The sequence below is a fragment of the Anser brachyrhynchus genome (genome assembly GCF_964034855.1).
Source record: "Anser brachyrhynchus genome assembly, chromosome: 18".
NCBI classification, from domain to species: domain Eukaryota; kingdom Metazoa; phylum Chordata; class Aves; order Anseriformes; family Anatidae; genus Anser; species Anser brachyrhynchus.
In genome coordinates, this window is record NC_137711.1 from 7,735,149 (window position 1) to 7,755,478 (window position 20,330).

The window sequence follows — 20,330 nt, forward strand, 5'->3', positions numbered from 1 at the left end:
GACCCGCGGGGCTGGAGCGCGGCCACCCCCTCGCTGGGCAGGGGCTGCATGGAGGGAACGTGTGGCGGGAGCTCCGGGTTTATAATTAGTATAATTGCAGCTAGAACAAGCTTAAAAAAAAAAAAAAATAGCAACCTGCTGCTGGCTGGGAATTGTAGCTGCTACACCTGGGCACCCTGCATGGAGCTGCCACCTCTGTCCCTTGTGTGCTGGAGCCAGAAGGGTACAGGTGCCTGGCATGGGCTCAGGGCAATGCCTGACTCCTGGCCTCTGTTTTTAGTGTTTCGGCAGCCCAAATTGCTGCTTGGTTTGGCTCATGGGGCTCCAGTGCTCTTTGTTGCTTGCTGCCCAGGTTCCTTCAGCTCCAGGAAGCACCATGAGGTCGGTATGGTTGGAGGTAAAATACAAAACCATGCAAAAGAACCACACATATTTAAAAAAATATATGAAGTAAAAATAAAATAAATAAATAAATAAAAATAAAAATAAAATAAAATAAAAATAAAATAAAATAAAATAAATAAAATAAAATAAATAAAATAAAATAAAATAAAATAAAATAAAATAAAATAAATAAAATAAAATAAAATGCCTGGCTAGCTGCACAGGGCTGTGGCAGCCGTGGAGCAGGCGGTGCTGTGCTGCTGTCGCACCCCGTGCCCCTGCCCGGCCCAGCTCAGCCTCTGCAGCCCCAAGGACCTGCACGTCTGCTGGGGGGGGGGGGGGGGGGGGGGGGGGCTCATTTCCTCATGCACCCGCCATGCACTGCCGTCCTAAAAGCCCTTCGCCACGAGCGAGCCAGAGCTGGGCTTTACGTGCGGCTGGTCAGGCCTTGGGCTGCCACCCAGCGAGCTGCCGGCCGGGCAGAGCCGAGCTGCGAGCACCGCTGGGCGGCGAGAGCCTTGCGGGCAAGCGGATTTACACCTTGGTGTAAACCCCGTACCGTGTAACGGCCCCGTACCGTGTAACGGCCCCGTAACCCAGTGCTTTGGCTGGTTCCCTGCCAGCACTGCAAAGGGGAATCCTCCCTCGGGGCCGGCTGGTGCAGCGGGGCAGCAGGGGAGGTGTTGCTGTGTTGTTGCCCTCTCCGAACGGCCTTGTCTTACCGCCTGTGGTTGTCCCCACCGCCCCCCGGCACAGAGCCAGCACCCTAAACACTCAGCCAACACACCAGCTTTGTTGCTTTTAATTTAAAATAAAAGGCTTATCCATGAGGAAAAAAAAAATAAAGAATTAAAAAAAAAAAAAAAAGGGCATGTTTGGCCGTGGGTCACCCCACCCCAACCAAACCCCGCTGCCCTGACGCGGTTTTTGCAGAGGGCTGGGGACACGGCCAGGCACCGTGGCACCGGTCGGCGGTGACAAGCTGAGGGGGACGGCAGGGACAGCCACACACTTCCACAGCCCCGTGTAGTGTTGCTACTCTGCAAAGGAGCCGCCCCCCCCCCAAAAAAAAAAATAAAATACTGTGTGCCCACCCTCCCGAGCCCCGTGGGGGGCATTGCTCAGGGTGAGGCAGGCGCTGGGAGCTGCTGCGGGCTCAGGGACACCCACGCTGTCTCCACAGCCCCTGTGGGTGGCTCCGGCACTGTCAAAACTCCTGAGGTCCCCTTCTGGACCCTCTCATTTTGGGACCTCCGCCTCCCTCACGCCGTCTCCTTGGACTGCTTGGCTCGCTGCTTGCGGAGCTTGACGAAGGCCTGGGCCTCCTTGTCCCCCTTCCTGGACTCCAGCAGCCGGAGGATCTCGTCCCCTGCGGCACAGGAGGGGACAGATGTGAGGGGAGGCCTGCGGGGGCTCGGCGGGGCCGGGCCGGGCTGTGGCGCCCCGTACCGCTGGGTTTGGGGTGGGTGAGCGAGAGGCGGGTCTGGGGCACCCATCCCATGTCCGCCTGGTCCTCGTCGGCGTCCAGCCCGGGCACGTGGCGGAGCGAGAAGAAGGCTTCTCCTTCCAAGTCGTTGGCCCCCAGCGTGTCGTAGTCGAAGACGGTCAGCAGCAGGCAGGCCCCCTCCTGACGGCATTTCTCGGGGGGGATCAAGCTGAGGGAGGGGCGGCGGGACATGTGGGGCCATCTCACCCCACCCCCCTTGGTCCCAAAATTCCCATTTAAGACTCTAAATGGGCTTCTGTGGGGTGATGTTAGGTGGGAAGCCAACCCTCCCTACTGTGCTCACCCTCCCTGTGGGAGCCCCCGGGCTGCCTTTCGGCCTCTCCCGAGGGGGGCCAAGAGGTGAAATCCCACCGCAGGACCCAGTTCCATGGGGCAGGGCTGCAGGGATGGGGAGGTGGGGGCCGGTGGGCGCCGACCCCTACGTACAAGTCGAAGGCTTCATCAAAGAGCGGGTGCAGCTCGTTCCTCTTGCACTGGGTGGTCCGAGCCACCACCTCGGGGAACTCGTGCCGGGGCTCCAGGGTGAGCTGGACGAAGGGGTCGCTGGAGCCTGGTGGGGTGTAGACATCAGCCCCCTCCTGCTGGGGTAGCTGGGGGGGTCCAGGGCATCATCCAGAGCAGCCGGCCCAGCCCATGGTCCTGGGAGGCGGCTGGAGCATCCCCTACCCGGCCCATGCATGAAGGAGCCATCAGGAGGCTCAAAATAGGGGGTGACCTCTCCTGGAGACCTCCCCAAATGACAGCCAACCCAAGGGACTGTCCCGTATCGCCCAAGCAATTTTTTTGTGTGTGAGGTGTGCTTTGCATGGAGGAAAAAAGCTGCCAGCCCTGACTGCTGGCTTCTGCTGCAAACTGCCGCGTCCCCTTGGCACACCAGCATCCCCAGACCCACGAAATAACCCCCTTCCTCCTCAATCCACCTCATGGGGTGCAAAAGCAAACCAAGACAGAGCCCCGGGACATATCGGGGCCCATGGACGGGGCAGTGGGCTGCCCCAGCCCACATGCTCACCGTTGGAGTCCAGCGGGATGAGGTTGACGGCGTTGAGCACCTCCACGCGCAGTTTCTGCTCCGAGGGCCGGTACAGCGCCTTGATGGTCACAGCCCCATACTTCTCCGAGCTGGCATCCAGCTGCATGGTGCAGTGTAGTATCAGGAGCCAAGCATGTGTTATAGGGTACTTGGGGGGGTCAAGGGGCATCCTCTGGGGTGCAATAAACCCCAGCGCCAGGGCAAACCCACTCCCAACAGCCCCAGGACTGGGGGAGCCCACGGTGGGCAGGAGGATGGTTGGGAAATGCTGCCCTGGTGGTGTCCCTCAGCAAGGAGGGGGCTCGGGAAGGCGCTGGGCGCCGCATCCTGACTCCCACCTGCTCCTGGATCCTGTTGCTGAAGTATTTCTGGATGAGCTTGCGGCTGGTGCTGGAGCAGAGGGCCAGGTGGCTCTCCAGTGTCTGCAGGGAGGATGAGGGGGGGCGGTCAGACACCGGGACAGGGCTGCAGCCCGGGGATGCTGCCCCCCCGGCTCTCACACCCTAAGAAAATCCCACCCCCACCCCCCCCCAGCACCCATACCAGGAAGGCTGTGCTGTGGAGCGTCTCCAGGGGCAGCCCGCAGCCCTCGGCGTGGAAGCACAGCTCCAGGCTCTGGGGAGGAGGACACTGTTAGCTGGCACCCAGGCACCCCCCCAGGGGACCCCCCCTCTGCCCCTGGTACCTTCAGGGCACAGTGCAGCTTCTTGTAGCGCTGGGTCGAGGACATCTGCGGCCCCGCGGCTGCCGTCAGCACGGCCAAGGTGTGGTGCCAAAGGAGAGCAAGGAGGCTGTGGGGTCGAGGGAGAGGGGCTGTGAGCAGGGGGACATGGGGTATATCCAGAGCCAACGCAGGGAACTGGCTCACCCTGCTGGGCAGAGCCCCCAGCCCCAAGGCGGGGTGACCCCGAGCCCCGTGGGGGATGTTCCTGCCAGGGGAATGCTGCTGGCCCCCACCCCGGCACGGTCCCGGTCACCTTTTGAAGTTCTCCTGGACCAGATGCTCGTTGAGATACTGCAGCTCCGACTCCAGAAACTTCATGAGGGGGATGATGGACTGCAGCGAGAGGAGAGGGGCATTGGGGAGGGCACGGGGGGTTGTATCCAGCAGGGCACGGCTGGGAGAGGGGGGGGTCTGGAGGGCTCCATCCCGCAGCAGGAGGGGCCGGGCCAGGAGCTTACATCCTCGGGCTCCCGGGTGTCGTTGGAGGCTGAGAGCTCCTGGATGTGTCTGGCGATGCCCGCTTCCAGCTGCCGGGGAGAAACACATGGAGGCACTGGGGCTTTGCACCAGCGTCCCCTTTTCTGGGTCTCACGGATACTTGGGGCTTTGCTCCCCAAGAAGCCCCACAGCACCTTCCAGCACACATCCTGCCCGTTGGTCCCACACCAACATCCCTCCACGAGCCTCCCTGCTCTGGATGTTTTACCTCCCCATTCTCCCCTTACACCTTATCTCCATCCCCTCGGGTTAAGCCTCCCCGCTGTGGGCCAGGTGAGGCTGGTGGCAGGCGGTCACCTTGGTGGCCAGGGCTTGCACCACGTCCTGGACCTCGTGGTCCAGGCAGGACACGGTGCTGTCGAGCTGGTGGTGCAGCGTGTGCTGGATCTGCTGCGGGTCGATGACGGCCCCCGTGCGCCGCTCCAGCTGGGCCCAGTCCAGCTGCGATGGCAGCTTCAGGATGAGCAGCCGCAGCTGCTTGATGTTGTTCACCACGATGCAGAGCTGGGGAGGAGGGTCTGCTTCAGGGCGTCCCACTGCCCAAGTGTATCTCCCACTGGCTCCAACCCCATCCTCACTCACCCTCATCCCCATTCTCACCTTACTCCACCCTACCCCATCCCCTCCATCCCATCCCATCCCATCCCATCCCATCCCATCCCATCCCATCCCATCCCATCCCATCCCATCCCATCCCATCCCATCCCCTCCCATCCCCTCCCATCCCCATCCCTACCCTGCTTCCCCTGCCCACACCATTTCCCTCCCAATTTTCCAAGATTACAGCTGTCGGGGCCAGCTGATCCCCATGAAAGCCAGCCCCAGGATGTCGGCTGGGTGCTGCGCTCGTCTCCTCTGCCCAGAAACCACAGCCAAATCCTGCCTCCCCCCGAGCTGTGGGTCCTGCCCCGATACCAACCCTGTTGGCCGCTTCGCCCTCGTTCTGCTCGCTCAGCGACAGAGCCTCAGCCCTGGCCTTGATGAGCCGGCAGTACATCAGGGCGATTTTGCACATGTCCTGCAGGGCGGAGAAGGAGAAAACGAGACCAAAATGGGAGACCGCCCCGGGGCTGGGGTCCCTCCCCACATCGGCATGGGACACCAGCCCTTTCCATCAGCACCCAGCTCCAAGAGCAGGAGAGGAAACTCCTGCTGCTGGTGCCTGCCGGCACGGCTTCTGCCATCCAGGCCTGGGTGTACGAACCTCCACGAGCTTCACCATGATCATGAAGGCTTCCTCGGGGTCCGGCCAGTTGAGCTGCTGCCAGGTCTTCACGATCTGGGCGTAGCAGGTGGACAGGTCGACGGTGGAGGTGCTGTGCTTGTTGTGCTCCCCAAAGGGCACCAGCTGGGGGGGAGGCAGAGACAGCAAACACAACTCAGCTTGTATGGGAAGGAGCCGTCCCAGACAGGAAAGCTGCTCCTTTATTTTAGGGCTCTCTGGCTCCTCGTCAGCTCCTTCCTACGCCCCATCTGAGGGGTGAGGATCGAGGGGGTTGGCAGCCAGGGAGAAAAGACCCTGGTGGGAGTGTGTGAGGGATTCGGTGAGTCCCCAGGGGCTGCAGGGAGGTGTTCTCCTCCCCGGGTTACCTGGTCCATCTGGACAGCTCTCTGCGCCCTCTCCAGCGCGATGGTGTAGGCTTTCTGCAGCCACTGGGGCACGGCTTCCTTGAACCACTGGTGGAAATCGCTCAGGGCCAAAGGCCCATCCCTGTGGATGAAGACACCAGCTTCTCCAAGTGCTCTGTGATGGCATGGAGCTACCGTCTTACATGCAAAAAAAAAAAAGTGCCCCAGGGAGGCACATGCTAAGGAGAAACCTCCGCTTGGAGGTGAGGTCTCCATCAATCCCACCCAGAAATGGGTCTGAAACCCTCCTGGTGATGCTCACATTGACACCAACAGCCTGGTCTGCCAGGGTGTAATTAGCGGTGGAGGCAAGAGGGAAGGGTTTGGAAGCCCTCTGAATTAACTGCTCCATCCTCCCCCCCAGCATCTCCCCTTTTGGGGTCGGTACCTCTTTGGGAGGAAGTCCTTCATCCGATAGAGCTCCTGCAGGTTCAGGTAGAGCTGGAAGAGGCTCTCGGCCGTGGGCTTGGACATGCTGCTGTCCACCTTGCGCAGCTGCTCCTGGACATGCTCTGCGACCTGGCAGGGACAAAGGGAAGAAGGGGCGGCTGTGGGGCAGAGGTGTTTTTGGGGGCAGCCAGGAGGGCTGGCTCTGGTACAGGCTTTCTGGAGGCATGGGGTCAGCTCAGGGCACCCTCCTTCCTTTTGGGTGGAATTTCAGAAGATTCATTGGGCCAGGCAAATGGAGAAATAATGATAATCACTCTAGGGGTATGCAGGGAAAAACGGAGAGGTTTCCTGCTTGCTCCCTTCCCAGGCTCGCACATGGGAGCCAAGCTTGAAGGGTGGCTCAAAATCTCAGCCTGGTTCAGCCCTCAGTCCCGGGAGTGCAGGGCAGCCCCGGCTCGCTCACCAGGCTCTCCAGCTCCACATAGGCGATGGAGAAGAGATTCAGCTTCAGGGTGCTGCGAGAGAGAAACAGGGAGTCAGGAGCCTGCCAGCCGCAGCCCAGCAAACCCAGCCCAGCAAAGGCGCCCAGCCTGTGCCCTCGGAGAGGAGAGCTTTGCGAGGCAGAGATGGGACCTCTGGGTTTCTCCTTTCATAGGAGTCGTGGAGCCCAAAGACCAAGGAACAAAGCATCAAAGTGCCTTGTTGCTCTTGGTCCCAGGGAAGGTGAATGAGGAGAGATCAAGCTTCAAGGCCTACCTGATGAAGAATTTATTCCAGGTTTTTTGGCACTGCTGGAGATCTCCTATCACCTCCAGAAGCAGTTTGGCCAAAGCTTTGCCATTCTCCTCCATGCTCTGTGAAAGAGGGAACAGCTTGTTTTGGATGCTCGGTGATATTGAGACGACCTGGGCTCCATTCAGAACTGATTTATTTCTATGATTTGCTCTTGTGGAGTAGCAGGCTATCATTAGATCTACATTAGGAGCACCAAGAAGTTGTCATCTTTGTCCCCCTATGCTTGCGTGGCCGGGCAGGGGACCACCTCCTGCTCCTGCCCATCCCACCAAGGCCTTAAGCCTGCAGGTAACACGGTTCATGGGGCTTTAAGCTGGCAGTATTTGGGTCTCCAGCTTAAAACACCATGAACCGTGCACTTGCTGGAGACCCAAATACCTCGACAGATCAGAAAACTGCAAAAGCCTCGTCTCAGGTCTCATCATCCCACCCCTCAGCCTCCCACCCCAGCCCAGAAAATTGCTTCTTTCCGTGGCAGAGAGGCCGAGATGGGGACTCACCTTCACCATGGGCTTGAGGTGCTGCTTCTTCATGTGAAACCACTCCGTCGTGCCTGACTGCAAGAGAGGAGACCTGGTGTGAGAAGCCAAGGGTGGAGCCAGCTCTGCCATCCCGTCCGCTATCCCATTCCCCTGGGCAGGACCCAGCTCCTCGTGGTGGGAACCAGAGGCTTGGGCCACCGAGCAGAAGAAATGCGGGTGGTTTTCCCCCCAGGGTGGTCCGGGTGGCTTTGCAGGGGAGGTATGGGCATTGGGCGGGGGGTGGAGATGGGAAGGGGTACTGCAGGGTGCCACCCCTCTGGGGCTAGGGAGGGCAAGAACCCCCCGGTGCCGCTACCTTGAGCGCTTCGGAGACCATTTTGGGGAGGTCAGGGCTGAGCGTGCACAGCTCCCGGAAAGCTTTCATCTTGCACATCTGGACCAGGACCCTGCGAAGCAAGAAGCATCGGTGAGACCCAGCACCGGCCCCTCCGAACCAACGCCTCTCCCCCGGGAGACCCTACCCAAACAGACCTTCTCCTCCCAACAACATCCCCCACGGGGAGCCCTGGGCGAGGGGCCAGACAGGAGAAGTGTCACAGCAGTTAGGTGTCCAGCAGCCTGGAAAGGGGGGGCCAGAAAGGGCTCTCACGGGCTTCTCCTCCAGCTTCCAGGCTTGTCCATGCTGGTGGCCAAGCACTACGACCCCGCGCGCCGCTGACACCGGCGCTGCACTCACCGCAGCAGGGACTGCAGCCTCTCCGTGGACCTCATGACGGAGAGGGGGAAGATGATGCGGTACCTCCGGATGAGGGACACCCCATAGGTCAGCAAGGACTGGAAGGACTCGGCCAGCTCCGCTTTCTGGGGAGAAGGAAGGGGATGCGCTGTTGTCCTTGGTGGTGGCACCACGGTGCCATTTTGGAGGGGGTCTGTGGCTCCTGATCTTCTCCAGGGGTGGAGAAATCTCCTTTTGTGCCTGGGAATTTCTTCGTGGAGGGGCTGAGCCGAGCTTTGTGCTTAAACCACATCGCTATGCGTGAATAATTCAGAGTCTCAGCAGGGTGCTGGGATGCCCTGGGAAAACAGGCCAGGAGAAGCCAGCGGGAACTGGGTCATATCTCCTTTTTGCTGGGGTTGGGACTGATGTGATCGCAGTGATGGAGGAGGGCGAGATCAGTGCAAAGGGTGAGGGCTTCTCTGCAGAGATGTGGAACAAATCCCCCAAGGGAAGGGCTTCCCCAGTTTGTCCCGGTGGCTGGCTGCCCACGAGGAAAGCCCTGCAGCCCATCACTGAGGTCTCTGGGCACCCATGCACCCTACAATCCCCTGCCCTTGCTGTAGGACAAGGAGGGAATCGTGGCTGGGAGCTGCGAGACAAGGCTCGGGGTGGGTGCTCGGGACACATTTCCCCGGTGTCCCACCTGCTCTGGCCTCAGGCGCTCCTGCACCCACTGGTACTCGATGCTGGTGATCTGGTGGAGCAGGCAGTTGCTGTTGAACTCCAGGCTCTGGTAGAGCTTGCTGTACGCCAGCCACTGCCTGGGGAGGAGGGAGAGGCCCGGGTGAGCCCCGAGGGAACGGTGCGGGGCTCCCCAAGGCTACGGCCAGAATGGGGAAGCCGAGGGCTTCTCCGAGCTCGAGGAGGGGCACTCACGCCATGACCTGGTGGAAGTCAGAGAGGTCTTTCTGCGTGGCGTGCAGGTACAGCACGGTGCTGGCGTGCCGGCTCAGCTCCCCGTCCCAGGCAATGCTGCCGGCCTGCAAGGAGCACACGGGGTGAGGTGCCCTGCAGCGGGCTGGGCTGAGCAGGGACGGGCACCAGGGCCACGTGTGTTCACGGGGCCACAGGCACCTCCTGACCCCCTCCCCATCACATTGCAGAGCTTGTGGCAATGTGATGGGCGCCAAAGGAAGCCCCCACCCCGTCCCTGCTGCTTCTCCACGGCACCTGGTGCTGCAGGATCTCGTAGGACACCAGCTGCTGCAGGAGGTGCCGATGGACGGTGTAGCTGGGCTGCGTCCGGCTGCTCGTGGTGGCCCTCTGGGAAGAGACAACGCTTGAAAGCCACATGTGTAACAACCTTCAGCTGCCCAAACTTGCAGGGAGCTGGTCAGAGAGGGGGGACGCAGGAACCCAAAATGCATGGAGCCAGAAAACCCGGCCTGAGGCCAAGCCCAGGGGTGCAGGTACGCACAGAGCCCAGGGGAGGGGTGAGATTGTTTCCAAAACCTGCCAGCACCCCTGGTCCTGGGGCACAGACCTGTGTCCCCGAGATGGGGCCCAGGGGACAGGCAGCTGGGGATGCCCCATCCTGCCAGGAGATGGAAGGGGACCCCCTGCTCCCCGCCTCCTACCCTCTTGTGGGTCAGCAGGAACTGCAGGTGACACTGGCCCCGGTTGGGGTACGTTTCCGTCCGCGGCTCCAGCTGGTACCACTGGTCGTCCCAGCAGTGCAGGTCCTGTGTGCACAGAGGCAAGGGGTGAAGGAGTGTTCCCACTGGGAATGGCGCAGGAAGATGCTGCACTGCATATCTACATTATCTGACTTTAAATAAGCCATATAACCACTGAGTAAGTGTGTAGGACTGGCCAGGGTGCCCACCACCGAGCAGCTCTGGGAGCTGGGAACCCTGGCTCAGCCTGAACTGCCGCAGGGCTGGGGTCCTGCCCAGCCCCCCCAGGCTTCACCCACATCCAGCTCACGTCTCTCACCTTCAGGCGAAGGACCACGTTCCCCAAGAAATCATCCTGCCCTTTGTCTTTTCGAGCATCCTTAAAGATCCTGAAAAGCAGGAACGAGGAGGGTGAAGAGGTTCCCATGGCCGGAGCCAGCCATGGTCTGGGCAAAGTGGGGCAACGTGGGGCCAGCAGGGAACTGCTGCCCTCCCTCCCTTCCCCCAGGGGCAGTTGTTGAACCCAGGAGGCAGACGAGCCATTTACGGTCCCACACAGCAGCGCCGGGGTGGCGGCACCCACCGCTTGAGGCCGTGGAGGTCTGTCAGCTCGCCCAGCTTGTGCCGCACCGACTCCACCACGTCTGAGTCCCTGCGGGTGGCAAAGATCACAGTGAGGACAAAGGAGGAAAATCAAATGGGTGCAGCACGTTTCAGGCACCGCAGTGATGGTGGAGGTGGGGGTGAGGGTGCTGGGGGCTGAGGACACCCCCAAAAACCAGTTGTCTGCCCCAAATCCGCAAGCACACAGCTTGTTGCCGTAAATTAAATCAAGGCTTGGTCCTCAGCTGCTTTTTGCCTTGGGCAATGAGTCCGGGCTGTGCAAAGCCAGCCTGGGCTCTCTGCCCTGCGCAGGGCTTTCAGTGACTGCTTGCAGGTGAAAACAAGAGGGAAACGGGGCCCCAGAGGGTTTGGGGGCTTTACAAAGGGTGCTGATCCCAGGACCACCCCAGTGACCCTCCCAGCCCCGTGCCAGGAGCAGGACTCTGCCCCGGCTGGGCTCACCACATGTCCAGGTGGAAGCTGGCTGTTTCTGTGTCCTCGAACTCCCTGCAAGGCACAAGCAGAAGGCATCACACCAGCAGCACCGGCGGGACCAGCAGCAAGGGGGCAGGACAGCGGCCATAAGGGAGATGGAGATGGAGGTGGAAATGGAGATGGAGATGGAGATGGAGGTGGAGGTGGAGAACAACCCCCCCCCATGCACACACCATGCAGCCTGGGAAATCAGTGCCCTAAGAGACTGATTTTGGCCACCCCTTTCAAGCTCCCTGCATCTGCTGGCTGGGTCAGGTCAGACACTCAGCGAGACCCCCGCAGGCATCACCCCACAGAGCCCCAAATCCCACCCAGGCAGGTTAACCAGCCAGCACCCTGCGACCCCCCGTGAAACGACGGGATGGAGGGGTAGCAGATTACAGGATAAACGTCTCGTCCCACACCGGGCTGAGGGTCTGGCTTATGACTTGTGTGCGATGGATCTGGTCTTCGGGGATGAGGTCCTTGACCACTGCCTTCAGCCGCTTCTTGCTGTCGGGGTGGGCTGGCTCCTGGCTCTTGGCCTCGATGCCCAGCAGGCAGTACGGGTCGCTGAACCCTGCAAGGGCCCGGCAGTGCAAGCCCCGTGCGAGCAGCAGCCGTCCCCTTTCGGGCTGAGCCACCCCTCCCATCTCCACTTACCGCTGACGTCTTTCCCCAAAATCCCCTTGGCTTCCTTCACGGTTGCTTTCAGACAAAAAATTGGGCTCTGAAAGAAAGCAAAGATTGCTTAACCTAGGGGAAAAGCAGCCACAAAGATCTGCTCCAGCCTGGATGCGCACCAGGGGGTGAAGGAGGGTCCTGGGGACCCAACCCCGAGAGGAAGTTCAGGGCTCGAGCGGGACCCTGCCATCACCTGCCCCTTGTCACAAACAGGCTCAGCCTCGGGATCTCACACCCACAGGGCACCCCAAACCTGAATACGGGGACCAGGCACCGACCCCGAGCCGGGATCCCATCCTGCTCCCTACCTCCAGCTCCTTGACCCGCTGCATGCTGACCCTGTGCTCCTCCGCATCCATGCCGAAAGCCTGTTATAAATATTAGGGCTGGTGACGGATGTGGCCCTGTTCTTAGCAGCTGGACAGCAGCCAGGGACTTCCCGCTGCACCACGGCAGCCAGCTGGAGGCAAGGAGCAGCGGCAGGGCTGGGGACCGGATGAAATTTGGGAGAGCCTTGGGCTGAGCGCCCCGAGCCCAAGACAAAGCTCTCCCCCCACCGCTGCTGCTCCCAGCCCCGCGGCTGGATGCTGCTGCTGTGTCTTTAGGGGTGTCCCCTCCGAGTGTGGCTGCACAACACGGGGGGGACAGGATGGGACTGGGGGTCCCAGCGGGCTGCACCCACCTTCTGCACGTAGGCATAGAGTTCCTGGGCGTCCGCGACGTGGTGGGGCTCGGGCTTGCCCAGGCGGTGCCGGATGGTGTAAAGCACCTCCTCGTAGAGCAGGGCCAGCTGTGGGGACAGCACCGACCCCTCGCCACCACCCCGGGGACCCCGTGTGTCCCCCCCAACCCAGCACCCCACTCGCCCTCCTCCCCGGCGCTTCCAGGGGGTGCCAGCAGCCGGGTGCACTCGCTCCGGCACCCAAAGGTGACGTCCTCGGGGAGCCTGAGCCGGAGGCTCTGCTCCCCCCTGCACCTCGGTGTCCCCCTCCGATGCCCCCAAGGGAGCCCACTCCAGCGCCGCGCTCGTACCTCCTGCTTGGAGAAGCGGTGAGACAGGTCCATCTGGAGAAACGAGAGAAGCAGAGAGGCTTCCCGTCAGGTCTGGAGGCACGGAGAGGGTTTAGGAGGAAACTGCAGGGAATTGGGGTCGAGGTGGGCTTGTCCCCAGGGTGCCATTAAGCACTGCAGATGGCCAAGGTGCAGCATGAAGCATGAAACCAGATCCTCCACCACCCATCGGTGGGGGCACAGGGGCTTCCCCGAGCCCTGCTGGCTGGGGGGGGGGGACAAGAAATGGCAGCTGAGCTGCCCAGGGCAGACGTGGGCAAGGAGCCATCGGAAAGCAGCGGGGTTGTGAGGCTGCAGCCCCTTGCAGGAAAGAACTGTGATGCTGAACCTCTCTCTGCTGGCATGAAGAGCTGTGCCCCACTCGACGGATGACCAGCAATGGCATTTGTTTTCCAAAAGCCGATGGAATGAAAAGCCAGCCACACAACGGGGCACATCCTGGCCCTGCTGCCCCCTGCGTCAGGCATCACACCCCAGCCATCCTGCACCAAGCACAGCTCCGCAAGGGCTGGTAGAGGAATTAAACCGCCTCAGCCCCAAATGCCCCTGTACCAAGCTCTCAGCCCGTGCCCACATGTGCTGGCTCCTCCCCGGGGCCAGTCCTGCATTTGGGCTGGATTCGGCCAGAGCCGCAGCTGAGCAATTTGTTCCCTGCACCCATCCTTGTCTAGTGACCGTGACTTTACCACCACGAGCTGGGTGACTGCAATGGGTGTCATGTGCCAGCCGTGACAGCTCCGGGTGTCTGAGACCCTTGGGAGCACAATGGGGTGACACCACCACACCACCCCCCAAAAAAAATAATTCAACTTAATCTCGTTTTTTGGACATCTTTGAAATGCACTTGGTTCTCTCCATGCCAAGTATGGACCCGGCTCAGTCAGGGTTGGGATGCTGGGGGCGGGTGGGAAGGGGGATGGATGAACCCCACCCCCAGGTCAGCCCAGGGCCCCAAATGACCTTGGGATCCTCCTAGCAGAAAGAAAAAAAAAATACAGCCACTGGAACGTCACCATTTGCTTATGGCAAATCCAGGGCTGCTGTAATCCCCCAGCCATCTGGGCTCCGCCACCCGCAGCGGGTTTAACCCTGGAGCTGCTTCAGCCCCGTGCTGGGGGCTGTGGTCTCCAAACACCCCCTGGACAAGGTTGGAGCCTTGCCACCAGCATCAGGGCAGCACAGGAGGGGGGCAAGGGGCTGCTGCTGCTTTGTGGGGTCGGGGCTCTGCAGCTCCCCACTGAAATGGGGGAAGGCTGCCCCAGAGGCTGCTTTGTGCTCGCCCACACGAGCACAGGACTCTGCGAGATAAAGCCAAGCTCCCGCGACGTGTTCGCTGCTGCTAATCCCCGTGCCAAGACCCCAGATGAAGTCCAGACGCGTTGCTTAAATCCAGGCCCGGAGACGGCTGCCAGCACCCCCAGCCTGTGCGTGGTGGCAGCGACGCGGTGGGCCAGCTTTTCTGCAGGGACGGAGGGAGAACAAGTCCCTCGGGGGCGCGTTGAACCCCCAGCACAGCTCATCAGCATCGTGCTGCAGGCACCCAGCAGCACCAGGCACCCCCCGGAGGCTCCTTTGGCTCTGGCAGAGCCCCGGTCACATTTCCTGGGGGGGGGTCACATTTCCTGGGGACATCTGCAGGGACGCAGCCGGCCCGGCTGCCACGGAGGAAGTCGCTTGGGGTATTTGGGTGAAGAGCAGGGCTTTTTGGGGCTCTGTGGATGGGAGGGAGCTGGGAGACGGCTGAAGGACCCTCCTGCACCAGCACAGAGCTCAGGTGCCTGTGCAGGTTCGCAGCAGGATGCGGCCCCACCCAGCTCCCACCCCCGCTCCTTGCTTGGCATCAGCATCAACGTCAGCACCAGCCCAGCCTGGCCGCACGCTCGCCCCAATTCTCTGAGCACCTTCCCGCTGTCCAGCCCCAGCACCCAGCGCTGCACCCTGGGGTCCTGCAGCCCCTCTGACCCCCAATCCCAGCACTTCTGGGGCCACCGTGCCCCAGGTGCAGCCCCCAGCCCCTGGGGAGCCGAAGCGGGCACCTACCTCGGGGGTCTCCTCCTCCCCGGGGAGGGTCCCCGCGGGGACCTCGCCAGCAGCCTCCATCCCGGGGCGAAGCTCAGCGGGGCCGAGGCAGGCTGTGCAGCGGGGCCTCCCTTCCCCTCACTCACACGCTCAGAGGAAACCACAGCCCTTATCTGCCCGTGGCCATTTGAGCAAACGGAAGCGGCGCGCGGGCCTCCTGGGAGGGGAGCGGGGCCACGCAGGCGCCCCCAGCCCCGTGGGGCAGCCCCTCGGTGCTTGGGGTGCAGGCGGGGTGGGAGAGAGTGTCACATCCAAACCCGGCAGTTGTTAATGAGAGAAAGTTTACTTTTTTGGGGGGGCAAAAGTAATCCTAAGAAGGCAAAAGATGATGGTGGGGGAGAGGGTGGTGACGTACGTGGAGGATCTGGCCTGCAGCGCGTGTATTCTGGACCCAGTGTGCCCTCGTGCCCCTTAAGCACGGGTGGGGGACCATAGAGAAAGCAGAAATCATCTGGGGGCTGGAGGGGGTCTGCAAGAACCCCCTGTGGCACCCAAAATGCCTCGAGGAAGGCCGGGCTGAGAACCGATGCAGTTACTGCACGCGTGGGGACAGCTGCGGGGCTGTCCCTGCCGGGAGGGGGCACGCGGCCTTCCTCCCCTCCCCTGGCCGGTCACCGGGAGAAAAACGAGCAGCAGGAAACTGGTGTTTTACTGTCAGCTTTTGTTCCTGTAAACACTTTATCTGATCGCAAGGCAAGCTGACGGTTCCTATCAGCACCCGCCAGCAGTGCCCCCCCCAGAGATGCCTATCGGTAGGGCACGGGCTGGCAGCGCAGCAGCACCGGGGGGAAGGCAGCTTCCCACCACCTCGTATTTCTGGCCCCCAGATCCTCCTGGATGAAGCATCTCCTACACGAGATGCTTCAGGCCAGCCCGGGCTGGGGCAGCGGGTGGCGATGCTGGGAACATGGGTGCCGCGTCCCCTGGCAGGGATTTCGGTTTGGTCCAAGCAGGAAACCACAACGGTGGAAACTGTGCCGAGACGTTTGTCCCCGTAACAGTGGTATGAGGCGATGACGCCGGTGGTGTGGGGGTGTCCCCGGCACGCTGAGTCAACCTGGGGCTGCAGGAGGGGGAAGGCAGGCAGCCCCCCTGCTTGCAATCACCCCTTCCCTTAATCCAGCGTATTGCGCTCCCGTAGCTGCTTTAGGAGAGACCCCAGCTTCCCTTTGCCCCCCCAAACCTGCAAGGGCAAGTTGTGTTGGCAAAGGGAGGTCTCTGAAGTTGGGGGACGGGGAGATGGAGAAAGGAGATGGAAGAAGCCGGTTGATGGGATGCTCAGGTCTCTACCGAGCTCAGCTGTCACAGTCCATCAGGGCTGTGCAGCCCTCACCCAGCGCTCACTCTGTCCCTTCTGCAAATTTCCACAGGCAGGGGGATGCAAAGCAGAGACAGCAAGACCCTGAAGAGCTGCAGCCCATCCCTACCAAATGGCCTCGACCCCTGAGCCTCGAGAGAAGCTGCTCAAGCTCCTGCTCTCCCATTTCAGGAGGGCTCCTGTGCAGCACTGGGGCACAGGACTGGGCTCAGCACCACTTTGCCTCCACCTCACCCTAATGCAGGGATGCTCAGGGCTCTTCCAGCCCTACCATCCTCATCTCACACCTTTCCAGCCTGCAGGAATTTTGGTTTAGTGTTTGCTTCACCTTGGGCAAGCAGTTGAAAGGCGTCCCCTGCCCTGCTGGTGGTGGGGACATGGCAGAGGTGCTGAGCTCTGCTCTGCCCCGCCAGGCGCATGTGCTGTGCATTGACCTGGGACAGCAGCGCCTTGCTCCACTGCCCGCTGTCGTCAGAGGAAAGCAGAGACGTGAAGTGCACGATGCCTTTAAAACGATTGCTTTCAGCTTTGATTGCAAAAGCAAAATCTGGCATAGCAAAGAGCAACCACAGAGATAAAGGCAGGAGGCAGGCACAGCACGCCAGCTCCCCCCGAGCTGCTCACACCTTCTGCTGCTCCTTGCCAGCAGAAAGTAGCAAGGGGCAAAGGAACACCCAGTGCCTCCCCCAGCACCGAGAGAACAACTGGTAAAAGTTTAGTTAAGCCTCCCATCCACCTGCCTTCCCCTTCTAAGGCTGAAGAAATACGATCAGCTGCAAATGGTGCTGAGCATCAGACAACAAATCCCCAGCCAGAAGCCTGTGCTGCGGTTTTGCAGATTTTAGAGAGCAAAATCCAGCTTCAGTGTTGCAGGTTCTGTTAAAAAATTGTCACCAGAAGTGCCCGAGATAAAACAGGTCCCACTGGCACAGGACAGGGCTTGCACAGGGTTTGGGGCCTCTTTGTGCAATGTGAAAGGAGAGCTCTTTGGGGATCGGGTTTCAATAACAACAAATGCCCTTTTTTCCCCCTGGGTTTTACCAGCAAACACCTGCTCCAGAAAACACCAGAGCTCACGTCTCACTGTATTTGCACCTCAAACTACTCCTCATCCTGGAAACACAGAAAAGCCCTAAAAAGCAGCTACCAGAAGTAGCACAGGTTTCTGCTCAGTAGAGACAATCCCAGTTAACTCCGTGCCCCAAATTATCAGGACCTTGCAAAACATCCCAGACACCCCCCGTGCTGCCGAAGGACGTGGTTTTCCAAAGGGACCGGGTCAGGGTTCCCCAGGACAGCCCTCCCTCCTGCACACCGGTCAGGGGCACACACCGTATACAAGCACAATATAGAGCAAACCTCTCAATTCCCTTTAAAAGCAACTCATCCTAGAGGAAAACACTTTTCCTTATAGGCTACAGGGCTATACTCCCATGGGGCTGCAAGCTGCCCCAGTATAAAGCAAGTCCACAGTTAATTCATGCACAGGGTTGTAGCTGCTACACCAGGATATCCAGAGAAAATAGGCCCCTATAGAGCAAGCAGTATTGCACTCTTTAAAGTTTATCTTTCCTCTAAATGAAAACCTGCTATAAAAGGAGACCCTCCACAGCCATAAATAGCAGTTTATCTTCCTACCTCTTGGCTTGATAATCCCGGAGACGCTGCCTGTCCTCACCCTTATCTCAAGCTCTCGGCTGGAAATGGGCAAATGGTCAAAAAATTGATTTCAACATGTCCCTCCCTCACTTCTCCTTTTAAACACTGGCTCCAATGACTGTGCAAAACCAGGCTGTGCCTGCTACGGTTTGGCAAGCCGTACAGCAGAAGCCCGAGGCGGAGGAGAACAGGGCACGGTGGCGGAAGGCACTTTCAAAATGAGACCAGGGCGGCTCCTGCTCCCCCCCCGGGACTTTCTGCCCCAAGACACCAGATGCTGCCTGCCCTGGAACCAGTGGTTTCATACCCTGATGGATGTCAGCCAGTCCCCTTCCTCACCTAGTGCGGGGCCTTTCAGTTATTTCTGCCCCTAAACCCATATCTTTTCTTCTCAAAGGTTCTCCTGAGCAGCTGGAGTGCTGCCCTAGCAAAACGCGGTGGTGGCTGGTTGGGGGGTACACAGCCCCCTGCCAAGTCCCATCTGGGACATTTCAGAGGGATGTCAAGGCAAACCCCGTGCTGGGAAGTGCCTCGGGGACTTCCAGCCACCCCCTCGGGGCAGTGCAGCTGCGAAATCTGCATTTCCCTGGGAGCAGGATGGGTTTGGAGCACGAGGTTCCTGCTGCACCGCAGGTGAGGATGAGCCCAGGGGGGCTCTGTGCTGTCGGGCACCGACCAGATGTCACAGTCCCCAGCCCCAACAGAGCAAACACAGCCGTGACACCGGCCTCTGCCCGCTGCAGAGGGAGCAGGGAGTGCTGCAGACCCGCACCTTGGCTCTGCCAGCAAGATCAGATCCGTTTCAGCCCCTGGATTTCTCATCCCCGCACCGTGGCTGCGAGCCCAGGGCAGCGGCTACTCTCTGCAGGGCCAGCAAAGGGGGGACAGAGATTTCAAGGCCACTTCGCCTGCTGGCTTGCAGCACTGGGCTCAGAGCAGCAGGAGCGATAGCGCATGCTCAAGCCTCAGGGGGATGCTTGTGAGAATTTGGGGCTGACACTGGGGTCCGGGCACGCCAGCATGGTGAGCATTGAGTGCATTCATGCCTAGCCTGGAGCATGCGTGCAGAATCATTGACCAGCCTCACTGCTCAGAGCCCTCCAAAACATGCTAAAGCTCCTCCAAAGAAGCTGCCCTGAGCCCCCGCAGAGCAGCACGCTGGGACAAAAGGCAGGGATCGCAGGGCTGACCCCCCCTGCCTGCAGATCCCAAGCGGACAAGCCGAAACACCGAGGTTTATGGCAGCTGCTCTGTGTCACGGGGAGAGCAACCGCTTCCCAGGCAGGACGCAGCCCTTGCAGAGCAAAGTACAGAGCCAGGCAGGAGAGACGAGGCTGCAGCAAGGAAAAGAAAAAAATGTAGATAGACAGGATCTGCTGAACCGAGCTCCGAGCCCAGATCCAAGCAGCACTGTCCAAGCCAATACCTTTTGCTCCGGTATCCACCTGTGTCAGAAAGCCGTCACCCAACAGCAGCCAGGAGGACGCAGCAGAGGTTTTCCCGGTCCACGTGTACGTGGCAGCCCCCGCCGGCAGGTACAATCCACGTCCCGGCTCTCGCAGTTATGTGGCTCCTTCACGTCCCGCTGTGGCCTCTCCCCGGCGGCCCTTGAGCAAGGAGGGTGCTGAAATACCGGTTTCCAGTTGGGTCCCATGATGGCAGGCAGCTCTCTGAGCTGACTCACCCAGGGGAGCAGACGGGTGAGTAATAGCAAGTGTGACTGCAGAGCAAAACCTTGCCTAAAATTAAGATCCCCGCCTCGCTTGTCCTGGTATTTCAAGCCAACCCACAAAACCCCACATTTGTCACTCAGGCTTGCTCGTAAAGCTTGAAATCACCTCTTTTATTGTGGCTTGTGTTAGCAAAACCCGACTTCTGTGCCCAGTTGGGTGTTATTTACAGCTGACACGAGCCATTGCCAGCTGCTGCCCTGGGGGTGCCCACAGTGATACCACCCGAGCCCACCCCAGCAGCTCACCGGCGAGGGCTGGGTGCGCTCCTGGCAGCGGCCGCTCCGGGACCAGCTCGGTCCCAAGTTCACCCCGCACCTCCTGCCACCCCCAGCTGTGCTCACAGAGGCGGCCGGTGCTGCAAGATCTTACATCGGGACATCCTCGCTTTGCTAAAGTGCAGTTTGACCGTCTACTGACGGGAAATGGTGGGCAATCGCGGCAGTCCCTGAAGGAAGGCACACGTGGGGCATGCAGGCACGGGCCAAGCTGGCCTAGCTGCTGTCCATTTCCCCAGCTAGAAGGGAATTCACGAAAAATAATTATTATATTTTCCTTCTAATAGCTGGCATGAAATGCTCACAGTGAAATCCCGGCAGAATGGCTCAGCTGAGGAGGGCCTGGTCTCTCCTTTGGCTGGAGGCCTTCCTGAGCAAGCAGGCGCAAGCCCCGTCCTTCCAGGGCGAAGCCCTTCACCAGCCCCAAGGGATTTCGGCAAGACTTTCAGGTCCTGCAGCAGGACGTCTGCAACCAGTACCTGCAGTTCCTGCAGTAACAGTTCTTTGCACAAGATCTCAAAGCACTTTAGAAATACCCAGTTTCACCACACCACAGTGAAGGAGGGAAACGGCCCCATACTCACAGAGGGGAAGCAGG

The 20,330-nt window shown here is 60.2% G+C and overlaps 1 protein-coding gene across 4 annotated transcripts; it reads right to left on the bottom strand.

Annotated features, from left to right (window-relative positions):
• Positions 1–1,172: 1,172 nt before the first annotated feature.
• Positions 1,173–19,477, bottom strand: UNC13D (unc-13 homolog D). 4 transcript variants are annotated; one of them, XM_080560825.1, is made up of 32 exons: positions 19,151–19,477; positions 12,630–12,662; positions 12,280–12,387; positions 11,906–11,965; positions 11,577–11,643; positions 11,316–11,493; positions 10,902–10,946; positions 10,420–10,488; positions 10,156–10,225; positions 9,798–9,902; positions 9,391–9,483; positions 9,097–9,200; positions 8,864–8,981; positions 8,179–8,303; positions 7,798–7,888; positions 7,461–7,517; positions 6,922–7,019; positions 6,629–6,680; positions 6,164–6,294; positions 5,737–5,857; positions 5,351–5,494; positions 5,066–5,164; positions 4,444–4,650; positions 4,107–4,175; positions 3,902–3,981; positions 3,610–3,715; positions 3,468–3,539; positions 3,263–3,346; positions 2,904–3,024; positions 2,318–2,441; positions 1,834–2,039; positions 1,173–1,753 (listed from the first exon to the last, which is right to left on the bottom strand). In XM_080560825.1, the coding sequence occupies exons 2-32, from the start codon at positions 12,660–12,662 to the stop codon at positions 1,647–1,649; spliced, it is 3,144 nt and encodes a 1,047-aa protein (XP_080416951.1). In that variant the 5' UTR covers positions 19,151–19,477; the 3' UTR covers positions 1,173–1,646. The 4 variants fall into 4 exon arrangements, with proteins under 4 accessions (XP_080416951.1, XP_080416952.1, XP_080416950.1 ...); XM_080560826.1 differs by lacking the exon at positions 19,151–19,477 and adding an exon at positions 17,704–19,036; XM_080560824.1 differs by lacking the exon at positions 19,151–19,477 and adding an exon at positions 14,709–17,566.
• Positions 19,478–20,330: the final 853 nt, after the last annotated feature.